This window comes from Babylonia areolata, chromosome 18, assembly GCF_041734735.1.
Source record: "Babylonia areolata isolate BAREFJ2019XMU chromosome 18, ASM4173473v1, whole genome shotgun sequence".
Classification (NCBI taxonomy): domain Eukaryota; kingdom Metazoa; phylum Mollusca; class Gastropoda; order Neogastropoda; family Buccinidae; genus Babylonia; species Babylonia areolata.
This window is the reverse complement of record NC_134893.1, coordinates 3,587,089-3,612,635: the sequence shown is the minus strand read 5'-3', so window position 1 is coordinate 3,612,635 and position 25,547 is coordinate 3,587,089. Positions and strand designations below refer to the sequence as shown.

The 25,547-nt window shown below is 41.6% G+C and overlaps 1 protein-coding gene across 1 annotated transcript; it reads right to left on the bottom strand.

The window, feature by feature from the left end:
• Window positions 1-12,179, bottom strand: LOC143292371 (diphthine methyltransferase-like). The gene is made up of 8 exons (XM_076602581.1): window positions 12,099-12,179; window positions 4,306-4,468; window positions 3,620-3,927; window positions 2,930-3,084; window positions 2,168-2,237; window positions 1,682-1,747; window positions 1,337-1,506; window positions 1-545 (listed from the first exon to the last, which is right to left on the bottom strand). Exons 2-8 carry the CDS (start codon window positions 4,465-4,467, stop codon window positions 310-312), a joined length of 1,167 nt encoding a protein of 388 aa, XP_076458696.1. The 5' UTR covers window position 4,468; window positions 12,099-12,179; the 3' UTR covers window positions 1-309.
• Window positions 12,180-25,547: the final 13,368 nt, after the last annotated feature.

Here is a 25,547-nt window from a genome sequence, read left to right as displayed (position 1 = left end):
TAAACTTTAGCATTGTTTTATCCCATGTTCATAAAGAACATATTCTTAACAATGTAATAAAGCTTTTCTTCAAGACACTGGAGAAGGGGTAGAAGACTTATTCACAAAGAAAAGTTCATGCAAAAATGTATTTCATTTCATTTTATTTCAATTTGCAATTTCAAAAAGAATCTGTGAAACAAATATCCCCATTGTTACTTATCCACAGCATGTCCTCCATTTGCTTTCACACACATCTCCATACATGTGCGTATTCACATGCACGCACACATGCACGGTATCTCACTCTTTTGACTGCATGTGTCTCCATCATTCTTTGTCTCTCCACTGCCACAACTGTAAAGAATGGTCATAGAATGAGCAAGATGCCACTAAAGCTTGAGCTGCACTCCTGTCACTTAGGCAAGTTTCATCAGAATCATCTGTCCTCGGCAGTGCAGTATCTCTGGCCACAGTATGCGTAGTTTTCAGCCTGCACCAGTCCACCCCATAAGCCAGAGATGTGTGCTTTGTGTAGCTGGCTGCCACTGGCAAAGACTCACCCTCTGGAACGATACAATAATGAATTGCATCAACTGGCAAACTGTTGAAGAAGTCTTTGTTAAATTTGTAACTGATGAAATTGTGCTTCACAGTTCACAAGTTCCATTGGCCAATCTAAGCACTGAGATACAGACGGTTTACTGATGATAATGAATCGGGTAATAATTATTGAGTATATGACTGTTGAAATCCTCATTAACATGTTACCCACTTCTATTATTTCAGAGGATGTAGGAAGAAAGAAAAAACCCAAACTTTTAAGATGCACCTGAATTGTTTAAACATTATCTTAATCCTTTTAGAATGTTACATCACTTTTCAGTTTTAATATATATTTAATAAATTCTTATGAATTATGTTTGAATTTAATGTGTACATTATTTTACTTAGTTGCAATGTAACTAAGCTTCTGTTGTTTTTTTCTTATCTTTAAAAAAAAAAAGGAATAGTGAAATGCTGATCATGGCAGTGTACTATTTCCCCAAACCACTTGCTTTGGCTGCTTCAATACAGAACCCTGTCAGCTGGCTTGCTACCTTGGCTACCATACGGCTACACAAAGTGCCTTTCAAGCCAAAGCTTTGCAGTCAAGGCCAAGCTGCTTTGTACTGTCAGTTTGTCTATTTTCCCAAACACATATTAGAATTATGTGTGTGTTTGCATGTGTGTTGTTTGTTTGTTTTTTTTGATCAGCAGGACCACAGAATCATTTAAATGATTTATGTTCATTTAAAAACAAAGCAGTGCACCTCCCCCCACCCCTCCCCCACCCTAGCTGAAGGACCACACTGACCTGCCTTACAGCTGTCAACAATGTGAAAACCGTTATGCATGGAGGCAGTCAGGATATAACGAGCAACGAAAGGGTCCCACTTCACTCGCCACACCCCTCCTCCCAGCGCTGTGGATGTTACAGGATGTCGCATCTGTCTGGTGTCAAACACTCTCAGGTTCTCATCATAGCTGGGGATCAGAAGCGAAAGGAAGGACGGCGATAAGACATAGCATTGACCATCGCTCCGCATGAATCGACTAATGACCACATCTATTGTTATACAATATATCTATGTATGACAGGTCATTAGTGTAGGAGAGATACACAAGCATGATGCAGATTCTTTTTTTTTTTTTAGCTTACCTTCCTACTGCGATGAGGTGTTCTCTCTGAGGACTGCTTTGAATGCTGCATACTCCCATGGTGAACCTTGAAGCATAGGGAAAAAAGAGAGTTCTGAAAATGCCCTACTCATTCTGGATTTTTTCTTCAAGTTGAACATTGTAAATTTGACTTTTAACATTACACATTTGTTTTGAACTGGCACTGGAAATATGATGTCAAACTTATATACTAATGCATATTACAATTGATATTCCATTTCTTTTCTAGCACTGTAGCAGTTCCTAAAACCACAAAGCTGTCAAAAGCTTTCCTTCAAAACTATCACATACATGTATTCAGAAAGAATACAGTAAGTAAACATCAGTACTTGAAATAGTTCTGTTTTACATTTCAGAATTCTCTTCATTTTCATTTACTCCTCAAAAACATAAATACACAAATCCAGTAAAATTTGTCCTCCATGTTTTCAAAACATAACTGATTTTCTTTAAAAGGTGTCAGTACCTTGAGTTAGTTGACACTGGTGTTGTCCCAATCCGTAGGTCCCACACTTTGAGTTTACAGTCATCACTCCCTGAATAACAAACAATTATCAGAATTAAATCTACCTTTTGCTTTTTACTTGGCTTTATTTCTATGAACACTTGAATATTCTGTTTATCATTTATTGCATATGTTGTAAATCAATCCATGTTAGTATATAGAGCTATTAAATCATTTGTTCTTGAATTTGTATTGTCTTCCACTGTTGTTGTTTCATAGAAATATGTTGCTTTACATTGGCAAAGGTTGAGTACATATGGTTTTATAACCTTCAACTTTAATCATTATTATTGCAACATATTTGGGTGATAAATCATGTGCTTTGGCTCTAACATTATAACACACATGTGTATGAAATATTTATGTTTGTCTTGCTCTGCAAACACAAAACAACAGGCATTTTCACAGTAATATCTAAAACATATTATGTCTTGCAAATGTTCATTCCTTTCATGACATGCTATTCATTTGTTTCCATGCTTGATTTTGAACAGATGTAGAATCATGATTTGGAAATAGTGATGTGCATATATATGTATAAACATGTTTGTGTCACCATGTAAATGTATATGTGTGTATGTATGTGTATGCTTTAACAAATAATAAAGAGGATAAGACAAACATATGTCCTCAACTATCTAGTTGAGCTAAACTTCCGCAAACTTTGTTGTTGTTTTGAGTTTAAACAAAAAGAAAAGGGGGGTGGGGCAAAAACTACCATACCAGAATAGATGACATCTTTATTCCACTGATCAAAGGCACAAATCCAGGCTTCAAAATCATGAGCATGCCACTGTGATACTGTCGCCACTGTTGGTCCCACCTCCACCACAGTGAGGCCTCCTGTGGAGTCCGAAGTCACCACTCTGGCTACAGTCCTGTTTCACAGATAGTGTGACCTGAGATGCAATCAGCTTTAAATGACTTGCAATATATATACCAAAGAAACATACATTCTTGCTCTTCTTGATCTTGTTCATAGCACAGCCAACTGTACAGGAACATATCAAGGCTGAACATGGACATGGCTGCAATAGACAGTTTGGACAAACCTTATTTCATTCATGTAGCTTGTGTGAAACAAAAAAATGGAATTGAAGAAAAACCAATAGCTGAACACATTCTGAGAAAAAAACAACACCAACCAAAAAAAAACACTACCAATATGAATCCTGTGGAACCTGAAATGGTAACAAGAGAATCTAATCAGAAGACAAAACTTTTGGGAACACCCATACTGCTCAGGATGTGCAGATAACATGTTATCAATCTTGTATGGCATTGAAGTTTGCCAGTTTGTTCAGATTGCAAGTATAAAAGATAACACAGACACCCCTGCCTTTCATATTCCCAAAATTCCTCAACAGACAGACTAAAAGTTGAAAAAAACAAAAACAATCAGGTCATCCCTACCCTTCACAGGGTGCTGCCCAGTCCAAGGACAGGCCAATGCACTCGGCAATCTCCACTTTGGCTGAACATTCTGGTGACACATTTCTGTATGTTTGCTCATCAGTGCTTTCTTCACCCATTTTCCACAACTGGAACTCTCCCTTGGCGTTGACCAGTCCACATACAGCTGCGGAGCTCAGTGGTTGCCTTGCCCATTTGATGTCCAGTATGCCAGGCATGTCGATGCCATGTGACTGAGTGAGAGAAGGACAGTTGTTCTCTGGGGTGTGAAGTCGATAAACTTGAAGCTGCCCGACTCTTACTTGAGGCTGCAGATCAGCAAATTTATATATATATATATATATATATATATATATATATATATATATATATACACATTCTCTGACAAACACAAAGGAAAATGTGTATTTTCATGGAGGCTTACAAACAAAAGGGGAAGTTGCATTTCTATAATTATATCCATGCTACACACACACACACACACACACACACACACACACACACACTTGTCATCTGTACAGAACTGTCATTCACATGTATGCAAGTACCTGTTCACATTCATGTACACATATTAATTTCGTCATTGCAAACTGATGGGGAAATTTCATCAAGAAAGCTTTCTGAGTGTAATTTTACCAATGATGCTAGAGTTACTGAGTTAGGAATAGGATACAATGTACACAGACCTGTCCTGACTGTGTGGTTTGTTCTTCAGACTCCAGCAGTTGGTATGTCCCACAGAGCAGGATGTCTTGCATTCCTTCGAAGGGGCACCATTCCACAGAGTCTGCATACAGCTGTGTATCAATCTCCTGCAGTGTTGTGGTAATGGGCTCCAAACTGGCCATTCTACACATTCAGGAGAAAAAAGTCTCTTAGAGATATATGTATGCATGCATACAGTCCATGGTGTATATACCTGCATGAACCCACATGTGTGACCGGTTTGCTTGTTGAGTTGGTATTAATTTTCTTAACAGTTCTTGGAAGTGGGCTCTGAAATGGCCATTCCAGGAATATTAGGAAAAACAAGTTATTTCTCTCAGAGATGCATTTAGAATGTGAATGTTTGTGTCCATTTGCACAGTCCATGGTTTGCATATGTTTATGTGACCCCACATGTATTTGCTTCAGTCAGTATTGATTTTCTTTTGTTAACTTCTTTGAAATGAGCTCTCAAATAGCCATTTTAGAGATATTCAGAAACAGTTTTCCAGAGATATTTTGGCATGCACCCTTGTGTTCATACCTTATCTGTGAATGTATGATTGGTTTGCATGCTTAGTTGATATTTTCAGATGTCAACTCCTTGAAAATTTGATTCCACTCATATCAGGACCAGAAGACAATATCTCCAGAAAACAATGTTCAGATACCTTATAGTAAAAAGCCACTGTGACCTTTAAACGTGGTCATGTCAAAATTTAGAATGCAGGAAAATGAATAATTTGCATTGTTTACTGACAGCCTAAACTACAGAAAAATTTACCCCAAACTTGGCAGTGAATCACTTTGTAGGCAAACCAAATGTGCCCTGTGGTGGTGACCTTGAACAATGGTAAAGGTCACATTGGAAACTGCAGGTGTGTTGGTGTTGCATCAATATGCGTGTCCTTTAAAGTCGAGTGGTTTTCAAAAATGCATAAATACTGAAATATTACTAGATCTTCTAATCTTATAAAACATCAAGATCAAATATTAATCAGTTTTATCAATTTTGAAATTTGACACTTTTAACAAAAAGCCATGTTAAGAATAAGAGCAATGAAAACAACAGTCAAGAAATTATGTCAGTTGTGAAAAAATATCATTCTGTGACCCTGACGTTTTATGATCACCTGAGAATCTCTTGAAAACACTCAGTGCTGCATGTTTTTTTGTCTTGTTAAAAGCTTTTCAGACAGTTCAAGAACATCAGATAAGCACAAATGCTAAATAATGCTATCTTGGCAGAGTAGGCCATCGATCTGAACCTAATTTCAGGTCATACTGAATGTTCATATTAAGTACATATTTGTATGTTTATATTCATACTTTACGATTCCCTGATCAGAACCATGTAGGAATCAGTCTAGCAGTTCAAGAAAAAGTTATTTAAAATCAAAACAAAACAAAAAACACAAACACAATGCAGGATGAGTACAGGTACTGTGCACCAGAGCACCTGCAACCTCCCTCCAAACCGCCTTTGTATTAACTAAGACCAGTTTCCTTCCAAACCCAACCATTTTGGGGGTTTGTAATCTCAAAAACAACTTGAATTTTAAGATGGTCAGAGACACATTTACTGGTACAGATTCTGGAGGAGATTATTTGTGTGTATGTGTGTGTGTGTGTGTGAATTGCAGTGTATGGAAAGTATTGTTTTGTTTTTTCCTGATTAAATTACATGTATATATGTGGTGTCAAGAGGGTGGAGACTGCAGTTGTTTTGTTGTTGTTTTTTCACTTTATTCTTGTTTTGTTTTTTTCCTGATTAAATGACGTATATATGTGGTGTCAAGAGTGTGGAGACTGCAGTTGCTTTTTTTTCACTTTTTAGCTAACTGTATCTGCTTCTTCACTTACCAATAAATATGTGTATCTATTTCTTTCTAAATTTTATGACACCGTTTCATCAAACTTTTTGTTTGTTTGTTGTTGTTTTTTTGTGTTTTGTTGTTGTTGTTTTGATTTTTGTTGTTGTTGTTGGTTTTTTGGGGTGGTTTTTTTTTTTTTGGGGGGGGGGGGGTTGCTTCATCTCTCTCTTGCTTGTGCTTGCACATCAATATACATTTTTTATGACAATGTTTCATCTTTAAAAATCAAACATACAGGAAGTTGTTCCTCCAGTTTTGGGAGCTACTTCTTGATTTTGCTGGACAGAGACTGTTAGTCACTTGCAACCAGATTGCTAATGGAGAATTAAAGTTTTGACTTGCTTTGGTTTGCACTTTCATACACAACATAGTACCTTGAAAAGTTGAGCACCTCATGGTATTATTTGCTGCTTTATGTCATCTCTTTGTTTTTTCTTTTCTTTTTTTTTCTTTTTTTAATGGGCATTACACCAAATTTTCTTTGAAATCAAGCCATTTTCTATTATCATTCCAAGGTTTTAATTGGCTTTGGAGACAGAATAATTAGCACTGACAGGTGGTGAGAATTACTGGAATAGATTTTTTTTGACTATCAACATAGAATACTCTTTTTTTCCAACTGTAGTGTTTAGATAGAATGAAAGATATCAGACAATGTTGAATGGCCAATTTCAGTTTAAATGTAGTGTCAGAGTGTGAGGACTGATCCCTATAATTATATATTACACCCTATCTACAATAAAAAGAATATTTCGAAAATAAAAACGGCTGTTAAATGGGGGTGAAAATTTCTGGTGGTTTTCTGGGAACATAACCAGTTTGTGTACATATGAAGTGGGGGGAAAGGGGGGAGAGGAGTACTGCTGTTCATGACGGTGTGGGAACACACATACAGTATAATTATATATATATATACAGTCACACACACGCATAGTCAGTCACACACACACACACACACACATACAGTATAATTATATATATATACAGTCACACACACGCATAGTCGGTCACACACACACACACACACAAATGCACATACACACACACAAAGTGATACCACCACCACCATCACCCATACACAAACACAGTGACAAAGAAAACTACTCAGAGATATATTTCAACCCTATTTTTATTTACTATGTTTTCGATTTAATTTAAACAAGAAAATCATGAAAAATACAGATATGTGTACTTCATTTGCATGAGATGATGGGCAGTTATTCATGAATACACACTTTCATTGTTCATAGTGTTTATCATGTTCTGTCAGTATGTATACACAGCTGATATTGTTTCTGGTCCATAATCCAGTTATTTGTGGGGAAAAAAAACAACTTTTTTTCCCCTCGAATTTTCTAAAGTTTAGGAATGCAATTTAGTAGATTTGACCGAGTCAATATCTAGTATTTGAGGAAATTTCCAGTACATGTTTTTTTTCCACCCTTGAAATGTTGAATTTCTTACAGTTTATGAAATTTATGAGATTTGACAAGAGTGAATATTTAGAATTTCATTGCCACCAAAATCACTCAAGAAAACATGACAGAGGAAATTTCCAACACAGCTTTACTAGAACTTTGAGATAGTTTTTACTAATTTGGTATTACGATTACTGTATTAGTAATTTGTATTTAAAACATATCTTGTATTAAATTGGTTCCAGTGTGGATAGTTAGCCCACAAGCAAAGTGAATGCATTTCTACAATTCCAGTGATTTCATTTGTAACTGATAATGATACAATGCACTTATCAATAAACTTACTAAATCACGTTCTGTTACATTTCAGTTCCACACAAAATTACAATGATACATGCAATCCATCAATTACAACTGACTGCTGAGTCTAATGAATCAATTCTTTTTAATCTTATACATGATTCAGGTATATTTACTATTTAGTGACAACCAAATGATTTGGGATGCCGTCTAGTCTGATTGTAGCAAGTCTGATGGCCATCACTTTGTAATATAAGCTAGAAAGGACAAAAAAACAAACAAAAAAAACATGTTTTAATTTCTATTTAAAGAAGAAAGAAACGAAGCAATAGTCAAATAAAAGCAATTTTTAATATCAAATGACAAACAACGATCAACCCCACTCCCCCACCCCCAAAAAAACAAGACCACCACATCACCACATACACAAGATTGAAGAACACCATAATAAAAAAAATAATTAATTAATTAATTAATTTTTAAAAAGCTGCAAAAGAAGTGGGTTCCAAAAAAAAAGTGAGTTTTGGGGATGATTTTTTTTTTTTTTTTTAATACTGTTCCTAATCTTCCCTTCATAACTTTGGTGGAGGAGTGAAAGATTACACACAACAATGCAAAACCACTGACATGATAATGACAACTCAGTGCACATTTTGGGGTTTTTTTTTTAGTTTCAAATACTTTTAGTTTTACCTGTGCACATGTTCTTTATATCATATTTTTACTAGTTTTGGAGAAAAATCAAACTGTACTCAGCAAGTTGGCAGTCTGATGCAGCTACAAGTTTTGATTTTATTTCTACTTCCAGTATCCCTTTATAACAAAGTCACCATCATGAAAAGCTGAAAATGTTCCATGCACACGCAAAATTGTTTAAAATTCTGAAGATGAACACACGAAATGAAGAACACAACGACAGTCTCACTGCACAGAGGGAATGCCTACAGCATCAAGACCGGGCACTCCGCTCACACTCCATCAGACACTCGCGCACTAAAATCCTTGCGTGAACGATGCTGCGCTTTAGTCTCTCAGACGAGGTCCTGTTGCCTGCGTATGTTGGGCGAATGTCGCGACCCATGTCTTCAATGACTGCCAACAGGGAACTGTATTTACTCTGAGACTGGTGAGGCATGGCATGAACGCCTTGTTGCTGCGGTGTCATTGCCATGGCCACAACACTGGCTGCTGCGGCTGCCGCTGCAGGGGGTGCCGATACAGAAGGGGGCTGTGCCTGGCCTGGGATAGTGCGCTGAATGGTGGCAGAGGTGGAAGGAACAGCTAGGGGTGGGGTTGCTCGCACCTCTTGGGTGAGATCTTGTCTGGGTGTCCCAGGGTTGCTGACATTCGGAGTTGAGCTTCGACTGCTCTGACTGTGCGGTGTGCTGTCCTCATCTGCCATATTGCTTGTCTGGTTATCTAGTTGCAGACTTGGTGTCACAGAAGGTGAAGGAATTTCTAAATGTTGAAGGAAAAAAGAAAATAAAGAAATCAAAAACTGATTATTTTTTTCAAACAAAGTCTTTATTAGCTTAAGTCTAATATAATCAAAAGCATGTTATTACAGTACAAGTGCATGGTAAACTTGTCTATTTTGACTGCAAAGACAGAAAACAGTTTATTCTCTTTCACTTCTGTTTCTCATTTAACAACAAAATTTAAAGTTTCAGGGAGCCATCATTATCATAACAATTAACATGTTTCTGGTCCATACATTAATCATGCACTTCACCTGTTACTGACTTCTTCACTGTACTTTTACAGTTTTACTTAGCAATTACAAACTCATTTACCAACATCCAATGCAACAATTCATGTAATATACAGGCAGGGCTTCTGATAAATCATAATGCACAAATGTGTCATATTATCCATGACGCTTTGAAAATGTAAAGGACACATGAATGTACATCAAGAGGGTCCCTGGGACTTTTTTTTGTTGTTGTTGTTGGTTTTTTTGGAGTGAACTGATCAAATGGGAGCTTCATTCTGACTCTAGAATCATCTGCTACAAAGAAAAGTTCTTTCCCTTCACAATTTATTGGCTAAGAAACAGAGATGATTACAACTGGAAGGTACACCTGCCTTTAACTAGCAATTTCAGTCCAATCATGTGTGATACTGGGGTGACCATCTGAAGACAGTGTGGGACCCCCCAAAGAATCATGGTGAAACTAAGAGTTCCAGTAACATCTAACAATTTTAACTTATCAGAAACCCTGGATAACAGACAACAGGAACTTTATAAAGTTGAACTTTGTGAACAACTGATCTAAATGTGTACTTATGAAGAAGATTCAGTCACCATCAGGAGCAAGCAGATTTGCTGACAAAGAGATTAGAAAAATGTTCACCTTTTAGTTTTACCCACCTAACACTGTCAAGATTCAAATTCATCTCTCAGTTTCATTCTCATAATTCTCAATCCTCTACAAGTATTACATAACAATCTCACTAGTCTCAGATGTGAAGTCCAATTTTCAAACCACTGAGCTATCATATCCATCTAGCTCAACAACTTTTCACTTTCATTCATAAAATCCAAGGCAAATCCCTTTCTTTTATGTCAATGTCTAGAAGAATACAGCACAAATCTCTCTCTCTCTCTCTCTCTCTCTCTCTCTCTCTCTCACACACACACACACACACACACACACACACACACAATGAATTTAACACACATGCATTAAAAAATGAATTCAATACCTTTATCCCTTCTTGGTATAGAGGAAATAATTGCAGCGTAAGCAGACATAACTTTGAAGTCACTAAATAGTCACATATGCGCACACACACACACAATGTGACACATGCACACACACACACACACACACATACTGGGTTGACAAGAAAATGCTCATGAAACCCTGTCTGTGAAAACTGCTGTGAACTTTTTTCACTTAAAACAAAAAAAGAATATAAGTTAAATTTTCAGGCTCCTTCCATTTAACAAGAATCATGAAAATCTTCTCTCTGTGGTGTAAAAATCTGCTGATTATGCAATCCACAAGTTTACATTGTCAAAATCTCCTTTTTAGTGATTAACCCTTACGCTACTTGAGGCGACCCAGTTCAACTGCTGGGGTTCCCCACTGAAGGCAACAGCCATCAACTGTCACTGCAGGTGACACCTGCTGACAAAACTATTAGACTGACTTCCCACGATGCTCTTCTCTGCCCTGAATCATACAAAAATGTTTACATAACATGAAAGGTCAGTCCTTCATCTTCAGATTCGATATTGTATTGTCTTTGTTTTTTAATGGGACTTATCATTTTCACTGCCTGTTTTGACAGCAAACGAAGCAAGCTGAGCTGCGATCACTCAACACTTGCTATGGACGCTCCACCCAGTTCTAAAAGAACTTGTGCTCCACGTCAGTATACTTAAGCTGACGATGTAAATATTGTTATGGATAAAGTCAAAAGTCTCAGTTCGCTGCTGATAGTAACTCGGTGGAAGAATTTGATGGCAGTGTCATTTCGCCATGCAACCCGAATGATGAAACTGACACCGACAGCACTTACAAAGAGGAAGAAAGCTGTGCATGGAAAAGGCAGTGTGTTACTGCTTCAGGTGGGGTGCAATGTGCAAAGATAAAGTCATAAACATCGATTTTCACAAGAATTATTGACAATATGCAACAATCTCTTTGCATTTATATAATAATAAAGAAAAAATCAGATTGATTGAGTGGTTCCAAAGATAGTAGTTTGAGTACAGCAACCCCCATGTGTCTCAGTCAATCTCTTGCACAGGCAGTTTCTAGCTGCGCTCTGACTAAGCTGACCTAGTGTCACTCCGGGCAGATAGACTGAAAGAGAAGTGTCGAAAGGGTTAACTGACGGATAAAAGTGGACAGTATGTTGTGTTCTTGAAACTTTTTTCCCCGAAATAATAGCCACCTGAACTAAACATTAGCCGAAACACCGGTAGATTGTCTCCTGTGAAGTAAACATGGACAGGCTTTTCTTTCTTGAACAATTCATTTCGAGGAAATAAGTCGAATCACCAAAAAATGGAAAATGACCGGTGGCATGTTTACGGGTAATTACCAAAGTTAAAGGAGTTTAGATTCAAGTCTTTGTTGCGGTACCTTGCATCAGCTTAAAATGTACTAAATGCAGTCGCTGACAGTGAATAAGAGGACATTTAAAAAAATAATAATAAAAGACAGTTACCTGCAACTGAAGCGTTACCGTAGACAAAGCATCAACGATAATGCCCAAACCGGAAATGGTTTGAAATGATGACAATCATTTTGTTAACCACAGTTTCGTAGGACCACCCCACCCCCCACCCCACCTACGCTGACCCCCTTTTATATCGCTTTCCATCTTCCTAGCAATCATACTGAACAAAAACCTAAAAAAAACAAAGTTTCCACCATAAATGTATAGAAATGGTGTAGCAACTCATGTGAACTAGTGGGGGTGCGTCTCGAAAAACCTGACGGAATTCACAAAAGCATCGTGCTCATCAATGCCTATGTTCACCCAGGAACCTGCACAACAAAAGAGGATTGGGCCTTTTTAGAGGAAATAGAGAACGAACTTGGAGACTCAGTCATTATCTGTGGAGACCTCAATGCAAGATCGAAGCTATGGGACCAGCGGAACACCAACCCACAAGGACTCGCACTTGAAGGAATGATAGGGGAAATTCTTCTTAGCCCATTATTCACCACGGTTTTCTCTCAGAAGGAAGTGCTCTCGGCTCCAAATTCTGTGCCTTTTTCTCTTCCTCCGTCTTAGTAGAAGCAGAATGAGGCAATCTTCTTCATCCGAAGAGTCCATGTTGACGGTAACTCGGTCAAAGCAGAACTGGCGCGCAACACGTGAACAGCCAAGCGTGAAATCCTATGGCCCAGGGTCCGATTGTTTTCGTGAACGTGAAACGTTAATCGTGAAACGTGAAACGTGAACTTCTATGGCCCAGGAGTCTTAACAACCACATTCCCAACTCGCCTTGGAACAAGACAAGGGGACAGTGACAGTGTGATTGACATCGCTCTAACATCTCCAAAATTCAGAGCAGAAATGAATGCAGAGACGCTTCCACTGACACCAAGGCAGTGACCACCTCCCGGTAGTGTTCAGTCTACAGAAACTGTCAGATAAACCCTGTATGAAACCGCGTGATCCATTTCAGTATGAAACCAAAGAGACAACCATCATCGAAAAATTAAGACGCAGAAGAAACAAAAGAACGGCACCGAACAGGATGCAGACTATTCAGCCCCCATGGTGGAATACCGACACAGAGAGAGCCTGGATAGAAAAACATGCGGCTGTCAAACTTTGGCAAAAAGAAAGAACAAAACCATCCCCGGACAAAGATATTGAAACAAAAATGAAAGAAAAAACTAAACAGTTTGAAATCATTGCTCAAGAGGCCAAAAATGACAAGTGGAAACAGTTTTGCGAGGCACTCAGTTATGACTCAACATTGACAGAGTTCTGGCAATTTTATCGTCTCATGGAAGGGAAAACGTGCACAACAACAACCCCAGACATGGTAGACACTGACGGAACCAAGCTTAAGACAAACGAAGAAAAAGGATCCGCCCTGCTCAAACGTTTCATACAACAGAGCGATCAAAGAAACTTAGATGAGAAAAAGAAATATGTTGAGGAGTTAAACCAAACCCTTATGCAGACTGGACCTGATGATGACTTGACAATAGATGATCTAAACGAAGCAATAGCTAAATGCAAGAAAGAATCAGCTCCTGGCCCAGACAAAGTTCGCTACTCGGACATCAAGGAACTATCGGAAGAAGACAGAAGCAACCTTTTCAATCTATATCAAAACAGTTTCCACAATGGACATGTGCCGGAGGACTGGACACACAGCTTCTTAAAACCCATACCAAAACCAGGAAAGGGCCATCATCAGGTAAACGGCTACCGGATCCTAATCATGCAAAACATTGCCGGAAAGCTCATGGAACGCATGATAGCCAGGAAACTTGCAAGGGATCTTGAACACAGGCACATTCTCCCTTCAAATCAAGGTGGTTACAGAACAGGCAAGTCCACATGGGAAAACGCAGCTGCTTTTGCATATGAGGTGTATGAAGGATTTCAAAGAAAAGAAGAAACACTAGGAGTAGCAATCGATCTTGAAGATGCCTACAATAAGGTCCAGTTTGCGCACCTCATGGAGCTGCTACTAAGGTATGGAGTAAGTTTGACACTGACAAGATGGATAGCAGCAGCGCTTCAGGAAAGAACCGTCGTCCTACGCCTCGGAGATTGGATGTCTGCACCTTCTAAACTATCCATGGGACTGCCACAAGGGCCTCCGCTTTCTCCTGTCCTCTACAATGTCTACACGAAGGGCCTTGCAGACTTAAACAACAATGGAATAGCTCGGGTGCTTACTCTTGCGGATGATGGCCTGGTCTTCAAAACTTCGAAAGATGCTCAGGAAAGAACTAAAGCCGTCCAGAAACAACTAAACAATATTGCTCAATGGCGCAAAGACACAGGATCTTCCATCAATCCAGCGAAAGCCCAAACGTTGCTGTGCACCCTCAACAACAGAACCGCGAGCAAATCACCACCTTCTGTGTCACTCGATGGGATTCAGATCGAGAAAACTGAATGCCTACGCTACCTAGGAATACACTTCGACAGGATGCTGACCTTCAGAAAACATACGGAAAATACTGTTCTCAAATGCAAAAAGGGCCTTTCAGTCTTAAAAGCAATGGCAACCAAAGGTATTGAACAACGCCACCTCTTCCTGCTATACCAATCACTCGTCCTCAGTGTGATCGACTACGGACTTGGGCTAACAACACCGTCTCAAAGCAACCTCATAAAATTAGAAAGAGTACAAAATGAAGCTATGAGGCTGATCCTTGGAACAACAAAAGACACGCCCACAGAAACCATGCGATACCTGCTTGACCTTCCTTCAGTGCAGACCAGAAACAAGTTAGAACAGGTCAAGACCTACTTCAAAGCATTAGAAAACCCTCAAAACCCACTGCATGACGCAGTCAAAGAACCAAAAGGCAGCCGCCTAGGACGAGGAAGATCATGGATGGGGCAAGCAGAAGACACAATCCAGCTAGTATGCCGACTACAAGACCTGAAAGAAACAAAAGAATGGGAGAAAAACCCCGAAAACCTCAACCATCTATTCAACACAGCCATTTCACCCACTCTATGAAGACATTGTCGGGAATGGCCAGAGGGCAAAACTGATGCGGAAGTGAAACTACTCATAGAAGAAAACAGTAAAGAAGAGGACATCATCATATACACAGATGGCTCAGTCACCAAAGACCAATCCGGTTGGGGATTCACTGCGAAACAAAATGGAAAAACAGTTAGGGAAGAGAATGCTGCCTACAAAGTCACAACCTCCAGCCTAACGGTGGAAGTTGAAGCTGTGACACATGCCCTCCAGTGGCTATCGTCCATCCATACGCCCGGAAACCAACATGCCATGATTCTAACCGACTCAATGAACCTCATACAGAAAATTGAAAACGGAATGGGAAGCCCAGAGTGGCATAAGGCAATGCGCAACTTTCAGATTAAAAAACTCACATGGTCATACTGCCCGGGACATGCAGGTGTTAAGGGAAATGAGCGAGCTGACAGACTTGCTGGTAACGCAACACCAACGAGCGGCCTACATCTAGGAAAATCGGAAATCCTCAGAAAAGTCAAAGAATATCAAAAAGAACAGGTACAAGGCCATCACACCATCGATCGCCTCAAAGAAATAAAAGCAGAGAGAGGGAGTGGCCGTAAGTCTAACATGAAAGGTAGAGCACGATGCTTTGCAAATCAAACAAATATCGGCATCATTTCCAAACCAACATTGCACAAATTTCTTCAAAACGGAACAGAGTCTCTGTGGGCTTTTCCAAATACAATAGACTGAGCAACACACTAGACGCCACGTCCTTGGCATCAGAGATCTTTTCCCATCCCTCTTGCGGCCAATCAGTGGCAGCCTCTGTGCGTGTGTGTATGTGTGTGTTTGTGTGCATGTGTGGGTCTGTATTTTTGAGTGCTTTTGTGCATGCGCGAGAGTGTAAGTGTACACAAGTGTCAGTAGAGTTCTGTGCACGTGCGTGTGTGTGTGTGTGTGTGTGTGTGTGTGTGTGAGGGGGAGGTGGGGGTGCGGGGGGAGGTGGGGTAGAGGATGAGGTATGTGAGCGTATGCATGCCTACACTGTGGGAGCAACAGGATATTGGAACGTATATATATATATATATATATATATATATATATATATATATATATATTTATATATATCTTTGTATATATGTGTGTGGAGATATGGGCATATGTGTGTGTGCTTGTACAAGTAAGTGTTCATCTCTGTGTGTGTGTGTGTGTGTGTGTGTGTGTGTGCCGTGGAAGCTGTGATACGTAGACTAGAAATGAGTGTGTGGAGGAGGGGGGTAGAGGAGGTGCAGGGTAATGTGTGTGGTGTGTGTGTGTGTGTTGGAGCTGATGTACGTTTATATGTATTTGACTGTGCTTTCATATCTCTGAAACTGCATGTTCGGTGCATATCTGTTATGCATGTGTGGGTGTATATGTGAATGTGTGTCTTCATGTTTTACATCTATCTGCTTACTTATCATCATTGTTATCTTTTTTTTCTTTTTTTTTACATTATAGTTATTATTTATTTATTTCTTTGTGTAAGCTTAACTATCATTTATTCACCTTTTTTTTTTCCTCAAGGCCTGACTAAGCGCGTTGGGTTACGCTGCTGGTCAGGCATCTGCTTGGCAGATGTGGTGTAGCGTATATGGATTTGTCCGAACGCAGTGACGCCTCCTTGAGCCACTGAAACTGAAACTGAAACTTTCCATCTTCCTGCTCCCCACTCGCTTCTTTCTCTGTCTCCCATCTTGCACCCAGTAATTCATTCAAAGAAGCCAAATACAATGCTTATGAAAATTACATTACCTCCGAGTCCCGTGTGTTTTGTTTCCAGCTGGTCCTCAGCGACACTGCGGTAACATTGTCTTTTTACTGCAATTAAATTACAACATTTGGTAATGACATGAGCAGCAGCAGCAGCAGCAATGGCAGCAGCAGTGGCAATAGTATCGATTTCTTTTTTTGAACGTGCGTTGCTTGTGTGTAAAACATGCATGTGTGTGTTTGTTATCAACAAACCTCCAAGAAGACATAGTTCCCCTTTCCGGCTAACTGCCGGGAGAAACAGTGGGCCATGCAATTTCACCGACCTGCAATAGTGCTCAGTCCACCTTGAGTGTCAGTAGAAAGAGGAAAAAGATCGCACCAAACTACAAACTCCATGGCCATCCGCTGGAAAACGTCAACACTACAAAATGTCTTGATGTAAACATCCAAAACGACCTACGCTGGGGATCCCACAACTGGCTGATCAATTATACACTGACCAACTCAGTGAACAAAGCCAACAACTCAGTGAGACATTAAGCTTTCTTCGGCGCAGCTTGAAGATAGGAAACGAAGAAGACAAAGGAAACAGCGTACAAAACCCTTGTTCGGCCTACCCTTGAGTATGCTGCGTCTGCCAGTGCCGTGTGGAGTAATCCCTATTCACCAGTGACATCCAGGCCAGTCGAAAACGTCCAGCGCCGAGCAGCAAGATGGCCCGGTCATAAACCGACATCCGTCGACAGACGACTTGTGTCAGCTCCATCCTTAGCACCCTGAACTGGTTCCCTCGACAAGTCAGACGAAAAACAATTTCGCCTGGAGATGTTCTACAAGTTTCACCATGGTCTCATCTCCATCGAGTCAACTCGGTCTACCTGCCAACATCATCATACAGCAGGCTGAGCTCCAGAAAGACAGCTGCAACTACGACATCCCTGCCTCAGTGCAGGACGCAGTGCAGACAAAATTAATGTCCGTCTTCCCCCGTACCATCCCGGAATGGAATACACTGACTGCCCCAGGAGGTTCAGTGTCACGGCAGCCGAGTTGCGCGCGGCCTCCCCGCCCCCTCCCTCCAACTACCCTCGAGTTCAACACTTTTCAGTACTTATATAGTCCCCCCCCCCCCAACCCCCCTCCTTCCCACCAGCCAGATAGTCCACCCACCACTACCCTTTTTTCCCCACTTGTGGAAGGCTAGGGCTGTGCCGGTCGGGCGTATTCTCGGGGACCGCTACTACGGCAGCCGGATTGGCCTAACTCAGTGGAGATGCGAACACACCAGTGGACTGTGCCCCACCTCCCCTCTCAATTAATAGAACATCATCGGCAGCCCAGCTGAATTGCGCCCAACAGCAACCTCCCACAACCTCCCCGGCACAATACTGTACGACAATTTTCATCAGCATACTGACGTTGGTCGTCTCGTTGAATTTGAGACTGAGAACGCAACAATGACTGACAAATTACAGTATCACAAACGCGGCCGCCAAGCCGGCGCCGGGACACAGTTATTTTTTTGTCTCCGTGTTCTCTTGTTGTTTTCAACTTTACTTCAGTCAACTCTCTCTCTCTCTCTCTCTCTCTCTCTCTCTCTCTCTCAATCGGTCAATCAATATTTGTCTCATTTGCCATAATGATGTTTGGCAACACCAGTCAAGCTGATGATTACTGACAGTCATAGACTAGAGATACACGCGTGCATATCCACAAACACAATGAAGGGGAGAGAGACGAGAGCCGGGAGTCGAAAAGGAATCAGAATGGTTTTTTTGTTTTGTTTTTTATCATGAAGCGTGTGTCACGTGTTTGTGTGGTGCACGGTGTGTGTGTCGGTGTGTGTGTGTGTGTGCTGATGTGTGTCAGTTTGTGTGTGTGTGTGTGTGTGTGTGTGTGTGTGTGTGTGTGTGTGCCGGGTCGAATTGTCACGTGTTTTAAGCCCCATCATACAATAAGTGACTGTCTTTACTTTAAAGTGAAGAAGGCAAGCACGCGGCACTCTCCTCATATTCGGCAGATGAAATGGCCGACGGCGGTAACAATATCGTGGAAGAGGGGGAGGAGGGGGCGGGGAACCTTTTATGTGTATGCTGAACTGAGAAAGAATTGGGGAGCAGAGGGAAGTAGGAGCCGGATCGAGATCGAATCCGTCGAACTCATGAGCCCACTGTTGAATGCGAATTCAGTCAGCCGCGTTAACTCTCTCCATACGAACGGCGAAAGAGAAGACCTTAACAGCGTTTCACCCCAATTACCACCATCAAAATATTGCAAGTGAAAGGCTCTCATACTGAAGAGGTGAATGTTGACAAAGAATACCATAATTCTGACGACGGAAGCTAAAGGTTGGGTCATTCAGACACCCACTGGACATTCGAGGGGTCTGTGAAGAGGAGAAGAGAGGACTGGCCGTACTGAGTGAGTTAAACCAGCTGCAGTAGTGAGCCTCCCATTCTGATTCGGACCTGGTCCACACTGGCTACCACTCAGCTGGTTACCAATGCATACCATTCGCCTCTTCTTCTTCTTCTTCTTCTTACAGAATATACGAGGGGCTGCAGGGCTGTCAACAAATTCGATCTGTGAATCAGGCAATGTTAGCCGTTTGCAAGTACTGAACCAACAGGATGACCAAATGAAGTTATGAACACCACGCGATGCCGATTCAGTTCAATACAAAACTCGGTGACAGACTGGGTGAAAAGCGAACTGACCCAGGCCCCTCATTTTGAAAGTCCAATGTTCTCTGTAACCATTGTGCCTGCTTTTTCCTCAGCTCTTCCCCTATCAGGCGTATCTCGAGTAGGTAGGTAGGTATGTATATGTAGGCAGGCTATATATAGGTACACCTCGGATCCAAATGAATACTGAATTGAAAAAGGTAGTACCGAAGTTGCCGGTACGCAGTGTGTAGTAGGCTATAGTGGTAGTTGTAATAGCAGGATGAACTGAACAGCAACATGGCAACAGAAGTACAGAAAAAATGCAATATACCGACAGCACTTCAGTAAAATGGGTCGATTTGAACACCGTCGAGAGGTGGGAAACTCAAGCTCGGATGTTCTTTCAATTAAATAATTATAAGTTGCAACCTTTCCAAGTATCAAGATATATATATATATATATATATATATATCTTGATCTACAACTATCGTTTGTTTTGGAGAAAAGAAAAATCTCACAAATGACTACATGAATACTCACAACTCGCTATCTCCATTGTCTCTGTGAAATTAGTCGTCTTTTTCTCATTATCTTGTGGTGGTTGTGTCAATGCGAAGGTCTTGCCGTTGTCTTCATTCCGGGTCGCTGTTTTCGTGCCAGTGGTGCTCGTATTTTGGGGAGAAATCGTTTCGATGCAGGCGGCGTGTCCATTTACCTTCACCTGTGGCTGGGCACGTTCTTTGACTTGGCCTGCTGTCGGCGTGACTTTCACCTTTTCGTTTTCTTTGTCAAATTGTATACCTATTTCCGAGACCGCAGAGGATGCGATGTCTCCACTGGCTCCATGTGCCTCAGTAATGTCTAAACGTTTCTCACAGGTAGGTCCATTATTCTCAGATCCGTTTTCAGCAAGGTGGGCGGGAGTTTCTGTCATCTCACCTGGGGTCTGTTTGACGTCCACTGTTTGCTCTCTGTGATCCCGGTGTTTCTTTGCAGAGGGAGCATCGGCGGGAGACTCAGCGGTTCTGGCTGCAGTAGCTGAACTCCTACCGACCACCCTATCAGGCGCCTTTGCTCTTGCCCGTCCGGACGTCTTGACTGCAGCACGTGGCGGACTGGCGTTGCCGAAAGACTTTGCTGCAAGGAATCCGAGTACTGTTTGCTTGTCTTGCTTCTTCATAGTGACTTTTAAAAGCTGCGACAAAACCCACAAGAACCACACAGATGATTATTGTAAATCATAATGGTGTCTTCAAAGTTCGGTTTATGAAAAGCTGATCATGAACAATATCACACACACACACACACACACACACACACACACACACACACACACACACACACACACACACACACACACACACACACACACACACACGTCTCTGCTGTTCAGCACGTTACTGGTCACAGTTAATCACTGGTTCATGATGTTACAAATGGAAGACTTTCGATACGTATGTCTGTTACTGCTGGTAGTGATACTCCCTCCCCTCCCCTCACCTCACCTCCTCTCCACTTCCTACACAATTTTCTGCCTGCAATATCAGAGATTAAGGCTACGTGTTTCATTACAGAGTTGAATGGGGGTACGAAAGGAAGTGAATTGGGCAATGAGGCGACAGTTCTCTCACTCTCTCTCTTCTTTTTTTGTTTTATTTTTGATAGTATATTTCTATTCATCGATTATCCGTTTTAAAGCAAGAAGCAACAAACTTTGACATATTCAAGCAAATGGATTATTAGAGAGAGTAAAAAAGAAAGGAGCGGGCGGTTGAGGGAGGGCGGGGGGTTGGGGCGGGGGGGGGGGGGGGGGGGGGGGGGGGGGGGGGAGAGAGAACACATGAAATACTCAAAGTTGTGGTGAAATGAAGATAAATGCACAGCCAACAGCCAAAAGAACAGCAACTCGATCAGTAAATTTAACGCAGTAAACTCAGTGAACCCTTTGAAGATAACTGATAAAAGAAGCTCTGCATCCAGTGTGACGGTGTGCGTGCGTGCGTGCGTGTGTGTGTGTGTGTGTGTGCGTGTGCTTACACTGCTGACTGATGCAAGCGCCGGTGGTTGGGTGCATACAGTGTGCATGCGACCGTGCCTGTGTTTGTCGCAGAAAAAAAAAGAAGAAGAAAAAGGTGCACACACCTGAGCCAAACCGGGGTCAGCCAAATGGTTGTGGGGGAAGATGGAGACGGTGTAATCAAGGAAGAGTAGCGGCAAGTCTCCGTTCTGACCCACCATGGGCACGAACGTCGTGGAGGCCCGTCCCGAACACAACGGAGTCAGCTGACAACCCCAAAAGACAGACACCCTGCCGTGGGTTTCATAAGTTCGGAACACATAGGACGCCTGCAGGTCGTGGTAGTACACGTAGTCGTCAATGACCGCATTCTGCAGCTTGTCTAGATGGTCTGCGACAACGCCATGATCGGTGAAGTATTCCACAGAAAGACACTCTCGTGGCTGCAAGCTGAACTGTGAAACTGACGCGATATCCATTGTTGGTGTCTGATCGCCACCCGATACGGTCACCGTGAAGTTATGGCTTGCGGTTTCCCGGCTTCGCGCTATGTTGGGGTCCCTCTGATGGGGTCAAGTTGTCATTTTCAGCTGAAGTGATCTTGAGGATGACAACGCGAGCGAGAGGTGTGTGGACACTGGCTCCGTCGGTCTGAGTGGGAATAATTCGCGTCAGTAACACTTTTAACCACCAGTTTTGTTTTGCTTTTTGTTGTTTGTTTATTTTTTTTATGACTGATGACCGTTGACCGGCCTTGGCTGACGTTGACTGAGATTGGCTGCAGCTCGTGAATGAATCAGGTGAAGTCGGTAAACACATTTCACTCATCGTTTCGGTCATAATTTGTGGACCGCGACTTGTGTGTCTGTTACGGTCGACCCATCTCTTCTCCCCTCCTCCCATCTGTCTGTCTGTCTGTGTCTCTCTCTCTGGAGGTCTGAGTCTATATATCATTCGCCCGTCCGTCTGTGTGCTGTTCAACCACTGAGTCTTTATTCTTTCTCTGTTCTGGATCACAGTGGTATCCTGTCTCTTTCTTCTTCCATCTAACAATGTAAAATGAATGAATGAAGATAAATACATAAATGAATGTCGCTGAATGAATGAATGAATGAATAAGAAAGAAAGAAAGAAAGAAAGAAAGAAAGAAAGAAAGAAAGAAAGAAAAAAGAAAGAAAGAAAGAAAACATTACAGAGAACACAGAGGACGAGTTTGGTGCAAAACTGACATATTTAATCAAGTTGTGGTGTAATTGGGTATTCACGCGCTTCGTGTGAATAAATGAACAACCCGGCCGACACCGGGAGTCAAAGAACTTGAAAACACAAATAGCGGATGAGTTAGGCAGTGAACTTGAAGAACATGGGCATATTCAACCCCGATTGTGGTGTGATGTGGTGTTGAGTTCGGGTGCAAGAAAATCGGTTGTTTCAGTGACCCCGCCGGTGTGAATGCAGGACCTCAGTATTAAGAAGGAAACACACACACACACACACACACACACACACAAACAAACCAAAAAAAAAAAAAAAAAAAAAACACCAAAAAAACCTGAAAACAAAACAAAACAAAACAAAACAAAACAAAACAACAACAACCAACCAAACAAACAAACACGAACAAAACAACAACGAACAAGGTGCCAAATAACAATAATTGTAACAATAAAACCCAAACAAACAGCAGCCTTTTCTGGAATCTCAGTTTCACAGCTCAGGCCGCATGTCAACGGGAAAGCACTTGCATTCATCTGTCATTGACAACTATTTCTCCGTTATTATCTTCTTCTTTTTTTTCTCCAAATTATTATTATTATCATTGGCAGTAGAAGCAGTCATAATCATAATAGCATCATCATCAGTGATGCCATATTTAAGTTCTGTTGTGAACATAGAAAAATCTAGCGATCTGATAGTTCCTCTGATCTCTACTTGTAATCACGGAATTACAAATGTTGCCCCTGCCTGATTTTTATCAAGTACTGATATATTTAAGGTGATCTGGATATGTATTTTCTTGAATGTGAGATTTAACAAAAACACTGACGGAGAGAGCAGGGCCTTCAAACTTTCTTTCAATTTAGGTAATTCATGTGAAATATTGTGTTGTTATCTCCCATTTAGGTTTTGAGTGTGATAACCGATGGGCAGTTTCATCTGCATGGGTTCACTCCTGCTGTTTGTAATATGCCAGAGGTATAAGTAGGTATGACCTATAGTTGTGAGGGAGTGAACAGACTGTGCTCTTTTACTGAGGAAAATGAAGGTTTGATTTCAAACTGATCTCGACAGTATTTTAAGTCTGAACTGTAGTTCACCTCTTCTCTTTTTCAAATCACTCGCGTGATCGACTACGGACTTGAGCTAACAACACCGTCTCAAAGCAGCCACTTTTTTCAATCACTCGTTCTCAGTGTGACCGACTACGGACTTGGGCTAACAACACCATCTCAAAGCAGCCCCCTAAAATTAGAAAGAGTTCAAAATGAAGCCTAGTATGAGGCTTATCCTTGGAACAACAAAAGACACGCCTACGGAAACCATGCGATACCTGCTTGACTTTCCTTCAATGTAGGCCAGAAACAGGTTAGAACAGGTTAAGACCTACTTCAGAGTATTAGAAAACCCTCCGGCAAAACCCACTGCATGATGCAGTGAAGAAACCAAAAGGTAGCTGTCTCGGACGAGGAAGATCATGGATGGGGCAAGCAGAAGACACAATCCAGCTAGTATGCCGACTGCAAGACCTGACAGAAACAAAAGAATGGGAGACAATCCCCGAAAACTTCAAAACAGCCATATCACCCACTCTATGAAGGCATTGTCGGGAACTGGCCAGAGGGCAAAACTGATGCATAAGTGAAGCTATTCAGAGAAGAAAACAGTAAAGAAGAGGACATAATCATGTACACAGATGGCTCAGTCATCAAAGACCAATCCGGTTGGGGATTCACTGCAAAACAAAACGGAAAAAAACAATTAGGGAAGAGAATGCTGCCTACAAAGTCACAACCTCCAGCCTAACGATGGAAGTTAAATCTGTGACACATGCTCTCCAGTGGCTATCATCTATTTACATGCCTGGAAACCAACATGCCATGATTCTAACGGACTCAATGAACCTCATACAGAACATAGAAAGTGGAATGGAAAGCCGCCCAGAGTGGCATGATGCAATGCGCAACTTTCAGATTCAAAAACGTACATGGTCATACTAGTTTGGAGAACTGCAAACGTTACACCAATTTTCAAAAAAGGCAGTCGTCTCAGCCCAAATAACTATAGGCCAGTAAGCCTAACCTGCATACTCTGCAAGATTTTGGAGACATTTGTCCGTGAACAGGTCACAGCACATCTACAAGAAAATAAACTGATCAGCAGGCAACAACATGGCTTTACGCAGGGACGATCATGCACAACTCAGCTGCTGGAGACTTTGGACATCTGGACTGAGATGATTGATGCAGGCAGAGGGGTGGACGCAGTGTACATGGACTTCATGAAAGCCTTCGACAGCGTGCCTCATCGCAGACTAGTGGCCAAGGTGAAAGCACATGGCATCAGCGGAAAGGTCCTTGAATGGATAAGAGACTTTCTCTCTGACAGGTCACAGCGTGTTATAGTTAACGGCGTAAGATCAGAGCAGGCAAAGGTGACGAGCGGCATCCCTCAAGGCAGCGTCTTAGGGCCTCTACTTTTCGTCATTTACATCAATGACCTGCCACGTCATGTCCACAGTCATGTCGAGCTCTTTGCAGATGACACCAAGATTTTCTCATGCAGTGACGATAGTGAGTCGAGGGGTATGCTTCAAGAGGACCTAAATCGATTACAGCAATGGTCCATGGACTGGCAACTCCGTTTCCATCCAGATAAATGCAGCGTCCTAAGATTGGGCAACCCTAAGGAAGCAGCCCACTACTGCATGAGAGGACGGGATCCTCTGGGAGTGGAATGCACACATTAGCTGGAGGAGAGTGACGTACAGAGAGACCTGGGTGTACTGGTGGACAAAGACCTAAGCTTCAAAAATCAT

Bases quoted from the DNA above. Each gene is read 5' to 3' on its own strand.
- LOC143292371 (XM_076602581.1), bottom strand. From the start codon at position 4,467: ATGGCCAGTTTGGAGCCCATTACCACAACACTGCAGGAGATTGATACA. The intron at 1,507-1,681 runs GTAAGCTAAAAA...TCTGATCCCCAG, and splicing joins CACCTCATCGCAGTAGGAAG to CTATGATGAGAACCTGAGAG. The intron at 546-1,336 runs GTCAGTGTGGTC...GTATCGTTCCAG, and splicing joins TGTTGACAGCTGTAAGGCAG to AGGGTGAGTCTTTGCCAGTG.